Source organism: Phalacrocorax aristotelis, chromosome 7 (genome assembly GCF_949628215.1).
Source record: "Phalacrocorax aristotelis chromosome 7, bGulAri2.1, whole genome shotgun sequence".
NCBI classification, from domain to species: domain Eukaryota; kingdom Metazoa; phylum Chordata; class Aves; order Suliformes; family Phalacrocoracidae; genus Phalacrocorax; species Phalacrocorax aristotelis.
The window spans coordinates 39,499,501-39,516,095 of NC_134282.1; the positions used below are offsets into that span (position 1 = coordinate 39,499,501).

General features: G+C 39.6%; 1 protein-coding gene across 2 annotated transcripts in view; it reads right to left on the bottom strand.

Annotated features, from left to right (window-relative positions):
* Nucleotides 1–642: 642 nt before the first annotated feature.
* Nucleotides 643–16,595, bottom strand: part of AQP9 (aquaporin 9) — a 28,675-nt gene continuing 12,722 nt past the window's right edge. For both annotated transcript variants that reach the window (XM_075100252.1, XM_075100253.1), the window contains 5 exons: nt 15,326–15,452; nt 11,584–11,721; nt 9,061–9,179; nt 7,237–7,454; nt 643–1,911 (listed from right to left, as the gene is read on the bottom strand). In XM_075100252.1, the coding sequence (XP_074956353.1) occupies nt 1,749–1,911; nt 7,237–7,454; nt 9,061–9,179; nt 11,584–11,721; nt 15,326–15,452 (765 nt within the window). In that variant the 3' untranslated portion in view covers nt 643–1,748. The remainder of the gene's footprint in view (nt 1,912–7,236; nt 7,455–9,060; nt 9,180–11,583; nt 11,722–15,325; nt 15,453–16,595) is intronic.

Genomic DNA, 16,595 nt, shown 5'->3' on the forward strand with positions numbered 1-16,595 from the left:
CATTCTCCTGACTCTGCTACGGCTCACATTGAGGACTGAGACTTTAAAACTTCCCTTCTTGTTATTGCAGCTGTTCAAATAATGGTGCAAAGCAGTCAAATGCAGATGGGTGCGGCTATATCAGTTTTTAGCCCACAGCAGTGAAACACTGACTCAAATGAGCATTTTGCACAGGGTTGATATGGTCTCTGGGTAACTTGAATTCACTACAGTTCTGTAAGCTTTCTTCGAAAACATAATTAAAATTGAAATGATACTCCCTTGATTATGCAGCGTCATCTCACAGCTAAAGCAAGCCAAGCTTTGCTTGACCTACTAGTTCTGTCCCTTTCCTGACATGAATTCCATGTGGCATAGCAGGGAGCATGAGAAAGGCATGCAGTGACCCAGGCCTCGTCTGCCCAAATGCTGAAGCAGATTCTGACAACAGTGGTTTCCACACCACTTCTGTGGATACCTCATGAAAGTGCACAGGCTGTTACAGACAACACAAAGGGTTCCTCCCTTCAGGAATTAAATCAGAAAATAGTGTGGAATTTTAGGCAGCAAAATTGTAGGAAACCAAAGGGAAGGATGCCCTAAAATGAGTGCATTGAACTGGTACCCTGAAGTTTTGGCATGAAAATAGCTCAGGAGCATCACTGTGAATAGGATATCCATTTATTAATGTTCACCACGAAAACCATATATGTATAAATGTTAGAAATTAACTTTGAGTTAATTGGATACATTCAAGTCACAATGACTAAACAGAAATAATTAAGTTTTTTCAAGGCTGGGTATTTAGGTAGTGGTGCATGTCCAATCACTTCTCTTTAGCAAGAGAGAACCCATGCTTCAAAACTCTGCTGTGGACCTTGCCTTCCTTGAGGAATACAGATCTAGGACCATGTCTGAGACCAGTTTCTGATTTTAACTACTGCTACGTAAATAAAAATTACTCCCATGCAGATCAGCAGGAGAAGGCCTCTTTTAAAGCCTATACAGACATAGTTCTTTTATCAGCCCGCACAACATAAGCCTCTGTTGCTGGTCCGTCTCCACAGGAATTAATTTTAACCAGAAAGCACAGCAGGAGGTTTAAAGCCATATCCTAGGTTAGGCTTTTAACACTGGGTAGTGTCAAGTAAATAGGTTAAAACCAACTGAACATTATTGCTATGAAGAACCTGTGCAGTACTATAACTTTTCTTTTTTGGTGTATATTTAAACAGCACAGGTTTTACCTTTTGTGATCACATTCTGAGTTACTATACAGCATCACTGATGAGTTGATTCTTTGCTCTTCAACTAGGAGCTCCATAAAAATTTAGTAAGTTATTTAAAACTACTTCAGTTTTAAGTATTGGTTCTAATTTTCAGGCAAGCTATTCTTAAATAATGGCTATACAAATTGAGCAATTCTTTTACACGTTAATTCAGCACTGAACCAATTAACTACCTATGCATCAAGTTTGATAACAATATCTCATCTATTTTCAGTTAATTAGCAACATGAGTAAGATCGTGTGTTCAATCAATAGGTCAGTGCATCATCTCATTACAATTTCATCTAGGCCATAGCTTCATCTGAAAGTCATATCGAAATAGCAACAATTACCCCTTCCCACCCTTCAAGTTCCCAGTCTTGATTTTGATGAGGCAAATGTTTCATGGAAAGAGGTCAGTTTTTGAACTTGTCTCCTGTGTAGATTTTCTGTGATTTTTGTGACCTGCACAACAAAATGACAGAGAAAATTCTTCTGTTCTTATTCCATATTGGTCAGTTCATATTTTTCATGCATGTCATTTTCTTCTCCTGGTTGATTTTCTGAGTGATGAATTTCAATAAAAACAATGTAGATCATTGCTCCAAGTACGCCTCCCAGCATAGGTGCAACGATAGGGACCCACCACCAATTATTTCCAGCCCTGTAAGACAAAAAATCTTTATTTCTTAATCAAATTAACACCTTACCTTACATTTCGCAATGAACAAATATGATGGTGTGACACTCACTATGCTGTAGACCTTTCTATTTTGTCTCACATTACTGTAACTAGATGACACTTTCTGTCCCACCCACGTTGGAATTGAAATGGTCAGTAACAACCACCAGGCATGTTGGTCTATGTGCTGTACTTGCACCTTAGAAAATAAGGCCTCTTTACTGCATGCCTGTTTTGGGGGCAAGGGATAATTTCTCCCTTGTGGAAAATGGGCTTCATTGACTTGAAATGAAATGAGCTGGAACATATTTATTGCACAGCAGTCTTGACTGATGGTGTTGCCAGATGCTCATGACTTTGTTTTGATGCCAATGTATGTTGCAAAAATGGGTTTTCTCCTCTGCATGGAGATTTGCAGGTTGAGGCCTGCAATAGTATATACAGTGTTCCTCTTGACAAGCATAACATATTATACTTGATGTTGAATATATTTGCCTTAAGGAATGTAATCAAACACAGTGATTTTAAAGTGGACTATACTTGACTAGAGTTGTCAAGATTCAAACATCATGATGTAGTGTCTTATCTCTGTGTTTAAAATGTGTGGTCTTTCAGTAAGAGGTAAATAAGCATTTAGAAGTTTTATACATATAAAACTTTTTCTTCTTAGAATCGCTATTTTTGGTAAGAAAGCCTGGCATTGTGGCTCTACTGAAATGTTTAAATTCCCTTTCCACAATTAGTAGGATTTAATTTTGAATGTGTAGACTTCTGTGAACATTTTTAAAGAAATAAGCCAACCATTAAATTGTATAAAACCATAAATAACAACCTCTTTATGCAAGAAACTTGGGCTTCTAGGCTTGCTCTCCCTTTCCTGGATGTCCACATTCAGACACTAAATTACTGAGTAGTGTTTCAGAGCACACACTCCCTTAACAGTACTGGTGCATCAAGGTGTTCTCATTTAACACATGCTGTGTTAATTGAATATGAAAGTCTGCAACGAAAACCCATCTACCTCAATTTCATGCATATTGGAATGGAGAAGTAAAATTTTTTTCTCCCAGAAATACAAAAGGACAAATTTACCTGTGAGAGAAAGTTTACAGGAAGCTGCCTGGGGAATTTTTAAACTGTAAGGAAAATTATTCAGCACTCAATTGTATAGACTTATGCAGAAGTGCACTTGTGGTTGCGTCACAACACAAGCATAAACCAGGGCTAATCTCATAGTGTTTTGTTGACGATACTGTAATTCCTTGTTCAGAAATGCCTCGCATATGCATGTTTTGCCTTTGGAATTATTTATATTTTAACAAGAGCATATAAAATAACTCGCAATATTGTTCTACTGAGTTTATAGACCTGTTTGCTGTAGAGTCATGAATGCCTGACAAACCCCTGAATTTCTGGAACAAGCATGGACTAAGGTTTCAGTGAATTAATCACCACAACAAAATCTGTATCAAGCATGTGCATGTATTCCTCTGTGTGTGCCTGCCTGTGTATATGGGCATATAATGAAGGTGTTTTCTTGGCAGGTTCTTCTCTCGGCTTTTTCCATGAACAGGCACATGCCTTGTTGGCTCTTACATGACCTCTTACAAGACGATGGGTGTAAAGTCTTTGCAGAGGGTGATGCCAAAGCTGAAATGAGATAGTACACAGCTGAGTTAGGCGTTTCCATGACACTGAATCCTTCACTGACACAGGAGCAAGAACTCTTTGCGACAAGCACAGATGCTTCACTTAAGTAACCTTAATTCCATTACACCCTGGGTTACGGCTTTGCTGCCAAGTTAGCAGGGAAAACATCCAGCTATGCCTTTGTCATCATCGGGTGCTTTTGCTGTTGGGCAGAGCAGGATGCAGCCGGCTGTGAAGGGGAGGAGGCAGTGCACAAGTAGCACTTCAGGTAACTGCAAAATTTTCCAGGAAACTACCCCATGTACTCTAGTACATGGACTGGGAACTTTGCCCCGTTTTAGGCTTAGAACTTCAGGTAACTGCAAAATTTTCCAGGAAACTACCCCAGGTACTCTAGTACATGGACTGGGAACTTTGCCCCGTTTTAGGCTTAGAACTACATTTCTCACCCAGCCAGGTGCTGCAAGATGGTGAGATAACTCTGTTTGCCGTAAGAAATGGCAGGATAATACAGGGATTTGCGTGGAAGGCCTCTGGCTACTTTTCTACCCTCTGGGAAGTATGCAAACTCTTTCAGAGGCCACTTTGCCATATAAATCCCTGGGCAGACAAGATGTGCATCTCCTGACCTTTCCAAAATGCAGTTTAATCCCGGCGATGCTTCCCCGGGGCCGGCGACCACGAGGTGTCAGCGTTACGGCGCCGGCGGGCCAGGGACCTCGGCAAAAACGCGGAAGAACCCGTAACAGAGCAGGACCGAAATATCCTACGGCTAGCTTCAAATGCAGATGCGGAATGCTTTCCTGTAGGACTCTTTTCCACTTCCTCGTTGCCATTTAATGCTCTGATACGCTTGTCAGGCTCCAGAGTCTGCTATTTGTACTCAAAACTCTAGCTGTTTGCTCACTATAGACACAACTTTACAACCCAAAACTTAAACTTCTTAGAATATTAAGCATGTGCTTAATAAAGACTCCTGGTTATCTCCATGGTTTTAGGGCAAATCATTAGAAACATTTGAGGCTATACAGTCAGCAGTTGTCTGTAATGATGGCGACAGTTGCCATCTGTGACACCTGCTCCCAACAGGTTGAGGAGTGCTTTGCAGGAGCCAGTCACAGTGCTGACTACATCTATTGTATGTGAAATGGTGCTTTCTGTAGGGTGCTGGAGACACCCCCTTTCCAGCTGCAGTGAGTCAGAAAAGCTTCTGCTGGGAGTCTATAACCAAAACAAATCCACTTGCACTGGCTAGGGGAACCACACTGTAGCCTGTGTCCCCGGCTTGCTTCTCAGGGAAACTGCTCCTTCACGTGCCTTTGTGCGATATGTAATAATAGCAACATTTAGAAAACCCGTGCTCAATTGCCTCCCTATCCTCTGGACAGCAGTATTGTCCAGCAGAAGAGCTCCCCTCCGGTCTACTTGTGGTTCCCTGCCTGAGAAGATGATAAAACCAGAATTTCCTGGACCTGCAAGCACAAAGAATGGTAGAGGAGATTTTCCCCATGAACTAATTATGACAATGTTTAGAGCATTTGCTTGGGATCAGGATGTAGGGATTCTCATCATCTGTGTCTGGTCTCTTCCAAAGTGAGGCTTTCCTGGCAGTCCCTGGCTGCTCTGTAGGCAGTACAGGAACACTCACTGACCCAGACGGAGTGACTCATTCACCTTCTCAGATGCTTTCATCCTCACGCCAATGAATGGTCAATGTCTTTTCAGTATTTCCTATTGCTCGGTTTGTGCAGTACTCCCATCATGTCACTGTGGAGGGTTCCTCCTTAGGTGCCAGTTCCCAGTGGCCATGCCTTTTGCTAGAGAGCTTAAGCATCTGTCTTAAGGTTTGAATTCCATTTAAGCTGAGCCATACAAGGTTTAGCAGTCAACTGTCACTGCATCACTTAATGCTCTCATGCACATGTGATGCCAGCAGAGCATCAGGCAGTTCAGGATATGACCTACAATCATTCAGACTTCTCCCATGGCCTGTAACTGATCCAAAGCTTCCAAGTAACTAACAAAGCTCAAGTTCTTCTTAAGTCCCACCTGCATCTGTAGTCCAAATAGATGAGAACCTATTCCTGTTGTATCATTCCCTTGAACTTTGTTATAGCTGTAGCCTTATAAGTGAAGGCAGGGAGGAACACTTCTTCCTCAATTTAGACATCTGTGAGACTGCTGTAAAAGTTTATTCTGGCAATGATCAGAGCTCTCGTATCTTTTTTTATGTTCCCATTTTTAAATTCATTAGTATGATCTTTACAGTAGGGATGCTTTCCCTCTCTGTACATAAATCCTAGAACTAAAGCAGGGAAGAGCTGATATTGATACAGACGTAGAGTTAATTTCTTAAATGTAAATGAGTAAGACCTTACTTTGGGGGGCAGTTCACAGTTGTTCTGTGACTAGACAATCAGGCTTCCAAACTTTTTCGGCAGCATAATAGCCATCTTCCTATTACAGATGTGCATGTGACACTATAATTAACATCAGAGTCCACAACCACTTATAATTAAATAAGCACAAGAGAGGAGACTCCTAGGTGTGGGATGACACTCTGTGTGCTGCTGTGTCAAAAAAAGTGCAGTCTAATGGTACAGTGGTAAGATCTGATGGGGAAGAAAAGTTTGGAGGTAACAGGGCTACAGAGGTCATCTCCTGCAGCGGCTTGCCAGAGCTGTGTTGGATCCAAGCTTTGGATCTGGCCTATGGCATGACTGGGTGCCCTTTTCTTCTATGCTGTACCTAACTTTTTTGTACAAGAAGAGTTTTGCTACTGCTATCGTCTACTAAGGACCGTGATTTGTTTAGATGGAAGCCATACTAAATAATACAGCTTACTTGTACTTGGTGATGTGGCTAAAATGAAATCTATTAACCAGAGATCTCTAGTAGTTTAGAGTACTTCTTGGGATTCCTGCTTGTAAATAACTGGAAAAACAAGATATACAAAAATAAACAAAAAGATTGACCTTCTGATGACAGCTTACTCTTACTTAGATATCCCAGAGTGCCTCTTACACTAGATGTGTAAGCCGTGGATTTGACATGCAACTAATTAGCTGTGCATTTGACCAGCCAAGAGCATGTGTGTGCATGCACACATGCGTGCACAGGGATTTGAGTGTGTGCTCTGAAATGCGGGAAAACGAAGGAAGCTTTCTTTCATTCACTCTTTTGCTCTCAGCAGGAAGTCAGGCTTTTAGATTGTTGAATATTTCTGCAATAACTCAGTAGTAATGATACGCTAAATCAGTCTGATATGCCTGTGTTTTTTACAGCACCCAATAAATATTCCCACCTAACTCTCTCATGTTTTCTTTTTTCTGAAAGCTGCAGGACGAGAGAAGAAAACACTCTCATATTTTCAGTGACCTCTAAAAATCTCTAATATTTTGGGAAGGGTATGCTGGAAACAACGATTGGTATTAGAGATAATGCATGTCTGATTTGCCCTAGGAGCAGGAAATCCTTTTTAAAGCCTAGTTCCTAGAGGATGTCTGGCTTAAAACGCATGAATGGCTGCTTCTGGTATGGAAAGAATTACCTATATGTATATGAAGTATGACTTGGTACCATGTTGAATCAGCATCTTACCTTCCTAAGAAGCAATTTTAGCCAGCATTATTTTGCTTCATATGCAGGCATACTTACGTGAATACTTCCATCCCCCAGCCTGCAATGGCTGTGAAGAGCCTTGGACCTAGATCCCTGGCCGGGTTCATGGCACAACCACTGTTCATTCCCAAGGAGCAAGTAAGAACAACTATAAGAAGGCCTACTGCAATTGGCTCCAGGCCCTTTGGTACACTGTTATTTCTGGTGTCAAATATAGCAAATATAGCCAGAAGAAGAACAGCTGTTGACATCACCTGGCCAATGCAAAGAAAAGAATATTGAATAAATATGTGCAGATTCCATTTGATAATGAAAAGAGGGGCTATGGTAGCTTGTGGTGGCTTAGAGTTAGCATTTAGATTTATCCCACTATAGAGAGTAGCAAAATTTGGAACCCCGTGTCTCTCTAGTTCACAGTAATGAGAAATTTTGATACCCATGCTGAACCAAAAAAACCAAGAAGTATGTTGAGGACGCTTAAAAAAAAACCTGCAACAGCCTGGTGTGGAAAGACTAGAGGATTTAAAAGGGATCTCCTGTGTAAGGTCTGATGCTTTGTTTCCACATTTTTTCCTATCTATTTAACAGTTCCGTTTACTTGACTTTAGGTAGTTCTGCTATGCCAATACAATCAGTTACATAATAAGTACATAAGTTACATAAAAGTGTTTTATGTGACTGTAGCTTATACTGATAAATTAGACAAATATGCACCTCTTTGTCCACTTACTGCATAATGTAATAAAAAAGCGAAGTCTACAAAGTCAAAACTGAGCAGGTAAAATATTAGGAATTACCTAAATTAAGGTTGCACATGTAACTGTAATGTGACTGCTGTATTGCAGATGCTAATTGAGCTGATGAAGGAACTTTTCTTGGAATTACTTTGTTGGAAGTGCTGCTCTGCTTAAATCAAATGAGTTGTAAAAGTCAATTTTGATAATAATTAACTTGGGGAAAAACAGACAAAAGTTTCAGCAATGTCAAAACATCAAATTTCTGTACTCATTTAAAGAAGTTTAAGGTTGGGGGTTTTAAAAATTATTTTTATTTCATCTGGCTTTAATATTTTTTTAAAATAGCCATGGGCAGAAAGATCTTATGGAAAAGTCTGAGTTTGGCTGATCCAAAGCAAAAAAACAGAATGGTCTTTCATACAAAATTTCAAAACAATGTCTGGATTTTTTTGAAGCCAGATTTCACAATCTTCAAGTGCTTTATGTAAGGAATTCTTGTGCTCCAGCAACCCCTAGTTTTTCATTGCTTGTTTAGGCAGTATATTTATTTAATGTGTGCCTGAAGAATGTAGGTAAATTGATTAGAAGTAGATAGAAGAGATGAAACGTCGTTTTTCAGTGTTAGATGACGTGGGATTAAAGGACACAGGCTGGAAATAAAGTTGAGATTTTTTCAGTCATTTGAAAAATAAATACTACAAATCTATTTGCAAAGGGAAGGTCAGAGAGGAGGTTTATGGTAGCAGAAAACTCAGTTGTTCAGGATGTGTTCATTTGGCTGCTTAAGCATTATTAAGGAACAACAGGTCCACGAAATGGGCTGGATTTGGATGTAAATGGACATAGCTTTGCTGAAGTTTATGGAGAAACACTGATTTATGATGGGGAAAACCTCTTACATGTATTGCACTAAAGGCATGTAGAGTGCAACAATTAATATGATATATGGCGAAAGAACAACTTGAAATTACCTTCTTTGTAAAATATGACTAAAATGTAACCCCCACAAACAGCATTGCATTCGCGTTGCTATTGTACACACTGATGTATGACCAAAATGGTGCTTGGTTTTACAGTTTTCAGTATGTTTAATTTATAGCATCAAGACAGCAAGTGCACTTACCTGATCTGCAAATCCATTTATGAGGGACAGATATGGAGCTGGATATGTTGCAAAGATATGTGCTGTTGCGTTAGGTCCTGTGACTTCAAGTGATCCATTGCTGTACTCCATAAAGGCATCTGTAGAAGACAGCTGTTACCTGGTTGCGCTTCTCCATAAACACCAGGTTTTCTAGGACTAGAATATATGTGATATGTCTATGCACTTCACATTCTCAACTGCAAAAAAATAGTTTTCTTCCGGGAGCATCGTTAACAGATTTGACGGGATGTAGTAATTATACCCTCCTGTCTCATCTCTCCTCCTGTGCCTTGAAATACTTGCTTTATGTATCACAGCTTTCAAAATGGGGTTGTTTTTTCTACTGCTATATTTGGAATGATGCCCTGAAAAATGTATTGCATCCTGATTGTGCTGTTGTGGATTCCCAGCCACCAGGAATTACTGCTATGCCATTCGGCAGGTGTGCAGTGACTTGTTTTGGGAATTAACTCTTCTAAAGGATTTTGAATTTTTCTCTCTGCTTGGGCTTTACACTGAACTGATATGCTAGTGACCCAAAATGTGAGAGGGGAGGCTAGCCCTAAAACTTCTGTTCTTAGTATATTTAAGTTAGTGTATTTTTATATATTTTGTAAAGATATATAGAGTAAATACATGTATATCTATGTTAGTCTATTTTAATGTATTTTAAATAGTATAATATGACTTCTGTGTTGGAATAATTTGCTGTGTTGCCAAGCCCTGAAGTATTCGAAATAGGAAGACACTAAGATGAAGCCCTCAAAAATCTGCATGGACTGACATGGATAACAAATGCTATGCCATCATTTCACTAGTGGATCCAGTCATGAGGCGATACTTGTGAGCAATGAAAGAGCTCCCAGCCTCCCATGGAAGTCATGGTGAGGATGGTTAGCTTTTTGTAAAGCTACCAGATAAATCTATTTCTCCTTGCCCATTTTTTCTAGCTTTGCTTAAGGCTACAACACGGGTGCAGAGATCATTGAGTTCTTCACTTTGGTCAGGCTCTCTCATTTTTTGAGTCAGATTATTTTGTTGCATTTAACTATTAGAAAAAAAGACTAGGAAAATTAAATTTCTGAGCCTTATATTCAGCAGCCTAGAATATCTATGCCCTCACTCTTTCAGGGGTATCACTGAAAATGAAAGCACATAGCTCAGGTATGCGTGTATGGGGAAGTTGGAGGTGTTGAACTCCTATGTCTGTTTTTCTACCAGTGAGTTTCCAGTGGACCTCAATGAGTCCAGGACATTCCTGCAAGTTGCAGGAAGGAAAAAGTACAGAAAAGGTTTGGGAATTAATAAGAACAAGAGGAGGGCAAAGTACTTGAGCAGAGACAGGGATATGAGAAAATCCTGCACTCCTGAATAACAGGAAGAAGTCTTTAACCCTAGCCCCTAACCTTGGCTCACTAGCCTGCTAGTACCCTTTGGCAGAACACAGTGAATCCACACCCAGCCCCACATGCTTTTCGGTGTACTGCTGCATCCTGGCCACAGCCCTAATCTTGGCTGTCTGGCTTGAGGAAGTTTTAGATTCAGATGGAAATCCTGTTTGAGAATCTCAGTTTCCAAATTCTAACACTAACCTTCAAACAAACAACTCTACACACACCAAAACTCAAACAAACCAACCCTACTAAACCCAAAACAGTTACCAGATTTCCTAAAGATTTTTCTGTTCATGATTACTAATGGTACTGAACACCTAGCTGATATAAAATAGGCATTTCCATTTTCATTTTTTCTCTGTTGCACCTAGACCCAGCACTGTCTGGAGACATAAGGGAGAGGCTTTGGAAGACACAGGACTGGGACAGTAGAAGCAGAGTCTTGGAGTAAGTGATTGAAGCTACTGATCTGACTGAGTGGATTTATCAAGTCAGGGTGTCTACTTGTGGCACACCATGTAAAAGAAATATGCCTCAAGGATAGGGGTAATTTTCTCCCCCTTCTAGGATGTGACCCCTTTATCACTCTACCTGGAGTTCATTGCCTTGGAGAGCTACCTCTCTAGAGTGGTCTGAAGTTTAGTCAGGAGGGACTTGATCTCATATCCTGTAACCTCAGTGAACGACATTGGTGATACTTGCCTACAGGCACTTGGATCAGGCCTTTAATGTTTCTCATTTGCTTGGAAGATGAATAGCCCTATATCCTGGCTATTAAGTAATTTTAAATTCTTACTGAGAAATACATGATCTCAGAGTATCTGATTTCCCATGAATAATTTTTCTAAATTTCACAACATTTCCTGGAGTATTAGTATTTCAGAAAAGTTGTAGGATACCTGGGATGTTTGAGTCTTTCTTCCCACCACCCCTCAACCCCTTCAAAACCTTTATGCTTCTTCCTTTCTTCTTTATGCCTTTAGCTTCTGTCCTGCCATTAGCCCTGCATGAACAGTCCTCTGCCTGCTTGGCATTCAGTGAAAAATTGGGACCTTACAGACTGCTTGACCTCTAGTTTGTCCTGTGAGCTTGTCTAAGGTGTACTCACCATAATAAATCCCAAAGACAGCTGCTGCTCCAACAAATGCTCCCAGGAGTTGTGCTAATATGTAAATTGGTAATTTGGTCCATTTTAATCTTCCAGTCACACACATGGCTAATGAAACTGCTGGGTTTACGTGACCACCTGAATAATAAATCACAAAATAAGTCATATGAATGACTCGGATACATAAGAATAGGTGAAGGATTTGTAAAAATATGGGCACTATTAAGCATGAGACTAGCACATGCTTTTCTAGATGTTAATTTGCAAATAAATGCTGACTGCAATTAAACTGAAACAAGTTGGATGGAATTTGGGTGAAATGAATGGATGAAATGAGGGGCGAGAGGAAGCCCGTATCCACCAAGATCCAGCTTCCCTCTTGATGTTTGCAGACTGCTGTCCTGCAGTATATAATCTATAGAGAACTTTTATAGGAAAAGCCTAAATCTCCCTATTGGTTGTGCTGGGAGTGTCCATCATTCTGCAGGTATTGTCGCTCCTCAGGGGCTTTGGCTTTTTATTTTTAAGGGAGGACTGGGACAGCAGAACATTAATTTAGTTTAGCAAGCATGTATTAACATTAAGGACTATTACTGGCTTGATCATATTTCATGAGGCAGATATAGACTACCCTGGATTTAAGTCATGTTTATGTCCCCATCTTCTGCCTGGGGTTACTTAGGAACTCAGTTTTCATGAACATAAAATAAAATAATGTTAAGGCTGTCCAGCTTTGTGCTGACTGTTGGTAAGCTATGCCTAGATGGGATCTGGGGACAGCAGTGTGTAGTTCTTCACGGGTTTTCATCAAGACCTTACACCCTCCAGAAAGGTCCACGATATGGAAACTGATAAAGTAGCTGTGCTGAAACAGAGAGTTCTAGTTCCTGTGGGATTTCCTTCCTTTGTATTTAGGAGTAGCTACACCTAAACTCACACATGGAAAAGATTTCAGCAACACTGGAATTCTCTGTGACAATTTTAGTTTCTAAAATACATTTATTATTATGTCACATGCTAGTCACTTCCCTTTTGGAAAACTTCACTTTTTACAAGTATGTAGTTGATACTTGAGAAATACAAATTGCCAAATAAATGAACAGATGAAAGAGTACTCCACAGTGAAAATGGAGTAAACCCCAAGTTTTGCAAGGACAGAGCAGATCCATTGCTTACCTTCCAGGTAAAGTCTGATCTCATCTTGTATGGTTATCAGAAAAAATAGCCTTTGTCTTTAATAGCATGACCTTTGTCTTTCAAAGACTAGTGATGGAGAAAGGGCCTCTATGTACAGTTTCTGTGTTTGCTTGCACTTCAGGTCAGTGAGTCATTATCTTATGAAATCCAGGCACCTTTGATACATAATGAACGGACAAACACAGATAACAAGCTGTATAAAATCTTCTTTGCATCATTTCCAAAACTCTGACCTAGTAGCACCAGTCTTGAATTAATTTTGAATTCCTCACTGTGTTTCAAATTCTTCAGCACAGAGCAAACAGATGGATGGCACCTTATTTAATAGCCCTTCATCTGATTTTTGATAAATTGTTGTCTTGTCTTTTGTTCTTTACCCTGGCTAGAATGAATGATTTTCCTTTCTTTCAACACCTGATATTGTTCCCCACCTGTATATAATACAAGGTGATTATGATGGCCAGGACAATTCATAATAGTATTAGAGATGTCTGATTAACATTCAGGCTGGAAAGGAAAAGGCTAGTTGAAGGCTTTCATGCTGACATAGGGGAGTTAAAAGATTCTAGGTTCTTGTACCACTGGTTCTTTCCTGCTTTTAAAAAAAAGTCCACATTGGACAGTGTGTTCCCCATTCTTTTTTAGTTGCAGTCATCATAGCCGTGAGTTTTTTGAAATGTTAAGTTGGAAAAAATGGTGGGAAATTACCTAGATGTTGAGGAAAATTAGATGGAAGAAAAGCAAAAAGGGGAAGTTTCTTACATAAAAAGGCTCAGATTTACCTAGTGTACAGACTATGTATTCTATGCTACAATAAATTCAGAATTTGATAAAGAACTGAGGCAAAATATATTAGCAGTACATAAACATGAGACTTCCTGGCCAGAGAGCCACAGAATTTTCTAACAAATTCGATATTCTGATATTCTAAAGTGTACACTAGGAATCATACGTCGGATAGTCACAGCTTATTGAAATATCTGTTCCTATTCTTTCACAGGGAAAATGCACTGCACGCAGAACCCTTTGTTATGGGAAAAACACAGGAAGTACAATACTGCAACATCTGCAACTGCTCTGCCCTGCTGAGATTGAACTCTTGTCTTCTATATAATAGAGATGAATAGCCCTTAAAGATGCAAATGTAGGACAGGTTAGTGTCTTTAAAGGTTTGTTTTTTGTGATATTGCATTAGAAGAGCTTACCTGCCTATATGTAAGCCAAAAGGTGTAGTTTAAAGTTGTTCAGATAATAAGAATGAACTGCTGAATTTACTTTGTGTGGTGTTAAGGAATTATTGTGTTTTGTTTCAATGACAGTGACAAGACTGCCTGTTTTGCAGTACCTTGAGCATTTCCTAATATGAATTTAGAGACCTTCTCATGCATGGTGTCTTTGTAAAAGTATTTGTAAAAGAGAAGAGAAACAGCCACAGCAATTTCTGCTATCGCAGCTAATTATAATGGCGTAGTTATACCTGGTGATATCCACCCAGATTGACTTTACCCTCTTTATGAAGGGTAAGAAATGCCTTTATGAGAACTGGAGTACAAGGGCACCATTTTCTTTAAGAGGGCAATATAAACTCCACATACAACACAGGGTATTGTGTATTATAATACGAAACACTGTGTATTATTACAACCCATCATTTGATATTTTAAAGTGAGATTTTAAAAGTTAAAAGCAGTTACACTAATGCTTCTGGTATTAATTTGGCCAAACTGAATGGTGGAAATAGGATACAAAGCACCATCCAATATGGCATATGTAGACACTGATTAGTTAGCCCAGCAACAGACAAAAGAGAGATTCCTGACCAATACATATTGAGGAAATAGTATAACAGAAACAAAGGGGCAGTACCTTGACAGTATATCACGGAATGTATCTCTAGTACTGAATCTTTTTGCTGTTTCTGCTTTCTATGATCTGCTGCTTCTGTGAATAAACAGCAGAAGCAGACTTGCTACTGCCTATCATAGGACATGAAGACATAAATTGCACTCTGTAAGGTGAACCCCGCTCATTATACCCATTAGTGGGTGACTGCTGGATTCTCTGAGCTTTTCAAGGTTATTTCCTCAAACACAATGCCTATGCTGTCCAGGATCATTTCTATTGACAGAATTCTCAAAGCAAGACCAAGCAGATTTCTGGTTTGCACAGACCGCTTTCTGTAAAGGCCAGAGTTCTGCCAAGGTTTGCACACTGTAGCTTAGATCAGAATGGAAGATTTTGTCAAACGCAAATAGAAGGAAACAAGAAGAACACAAAAGATTTACTAGTGAAAATCTGATGCAGACTCTGCTTCAGATAATTTGCTTGCTATTGCTAGATACATGGTTGTTTATACAATGAAGTGGAATTAATTTAATAATCACAGACTCCCAGAATGGTGGGGGTTGGAAGGGGCCTCGGAGATCATCTTGTCCAACCCTCCTGCTTGAGCAGGCAAGAGTCCTACCAGCTCACGCCAGAGCAAACAAGAATGTAGCTTTAAAACCATGGCAATAAATGCTATATGAGAAAAAAAGTCACTTACCAGAAACGCCCCCAGACACATACACTGCTATGGTGACTGCTGTTGCAAATCCAACCGATACTGTCATGGGCCCACCATGGGCTCCTCGGCTAAGGACAGCCTGTCCCACACACCCACATCCAAGTGCCTGTATTTTAAAAGAGAAATGTAAAACCATGAGTGTGTCTGTTAAATGTTATTGGTTAGTTTGCGACTCCTGCTGCTGTCCAGGTATAGCTGAAAATGTTGTTAAATATTGAAACAATGCTAGAATTTGAGATTAGTGGCATGTGTGCCATTGTTGCCTTTGCTGCAATTAATATTAGCTTTTTATTTCCCCTGCTCTGTGACCAGGACGAATGTCTGCTAATAAGGACCTTCCCCCAGAAAACAGTTTTCAAGTACAATGGTGGGATACAGAACTTGGAGCCTGAATAACATCTCATAGCCTCCACAACAAATCTCTGCATCTGAAAGTGAAGAGGGAATTAACTCTGTGTGGTAAGTTTCAGTTCCAGATTGCTGTTATAAGCAATGAAAAATTCCTATAAAAGTTTTGAAAGACAGTTCGTAAAGCTTTTAATGTTTAATGCTGAAATTCTGGAATGAGACAACTTTCTGGAGATTAGAGTGTGTTACTGTTAGGCTGCCTTAGTATCATATATTGCTCTATCAAAACATTTCACTGGCTCTGTAGACTGAACAACTAACTGAAGTGGGGATGCCTGAATAGCTCACATTGGAGTATGGATTTAAACTAGCTTCCAGTGTATGCTTAAAATCATGTTCTAAAGCTTCTGCTTAGCTTCAAGCATATATTTAGGTCCTATTAAAGTCAGTAAGAAAGATTTTCAAAGGTACAAAAGGCATTTAGTTTAAGACAGACTAGCCGATCCAATGCTGCCAGAAATCAATTTGTGTCTTTGAAAATCGCCTTTCTAAATATATGCCTAAGTGCTTTGCTGAATAAGGACCCAACACTCTAGCGATGATATAAAATAATATCTATAGTCTGAACACTTAGAGTTTCTGCAACTCTAAGTGATTCGAATCATATAATTTCTGCAGTAAGACTAGATTTATCTTGAGCAACTTTAATTACTTTGATGTTAAATTATATATAACATACATTCCTCCTTTGATGGTACATGGGAATCTGATATTTTTTCTTCCTATAAAATCACTCCATCTCAGCTGATGCAGTTGCTTTGGTTAATCTCACTGCTTCACTTCAGTGTCCTGCCATTTCTATGTGTCACCAATGACTGTATTGCAAATATTCTTCCCAACT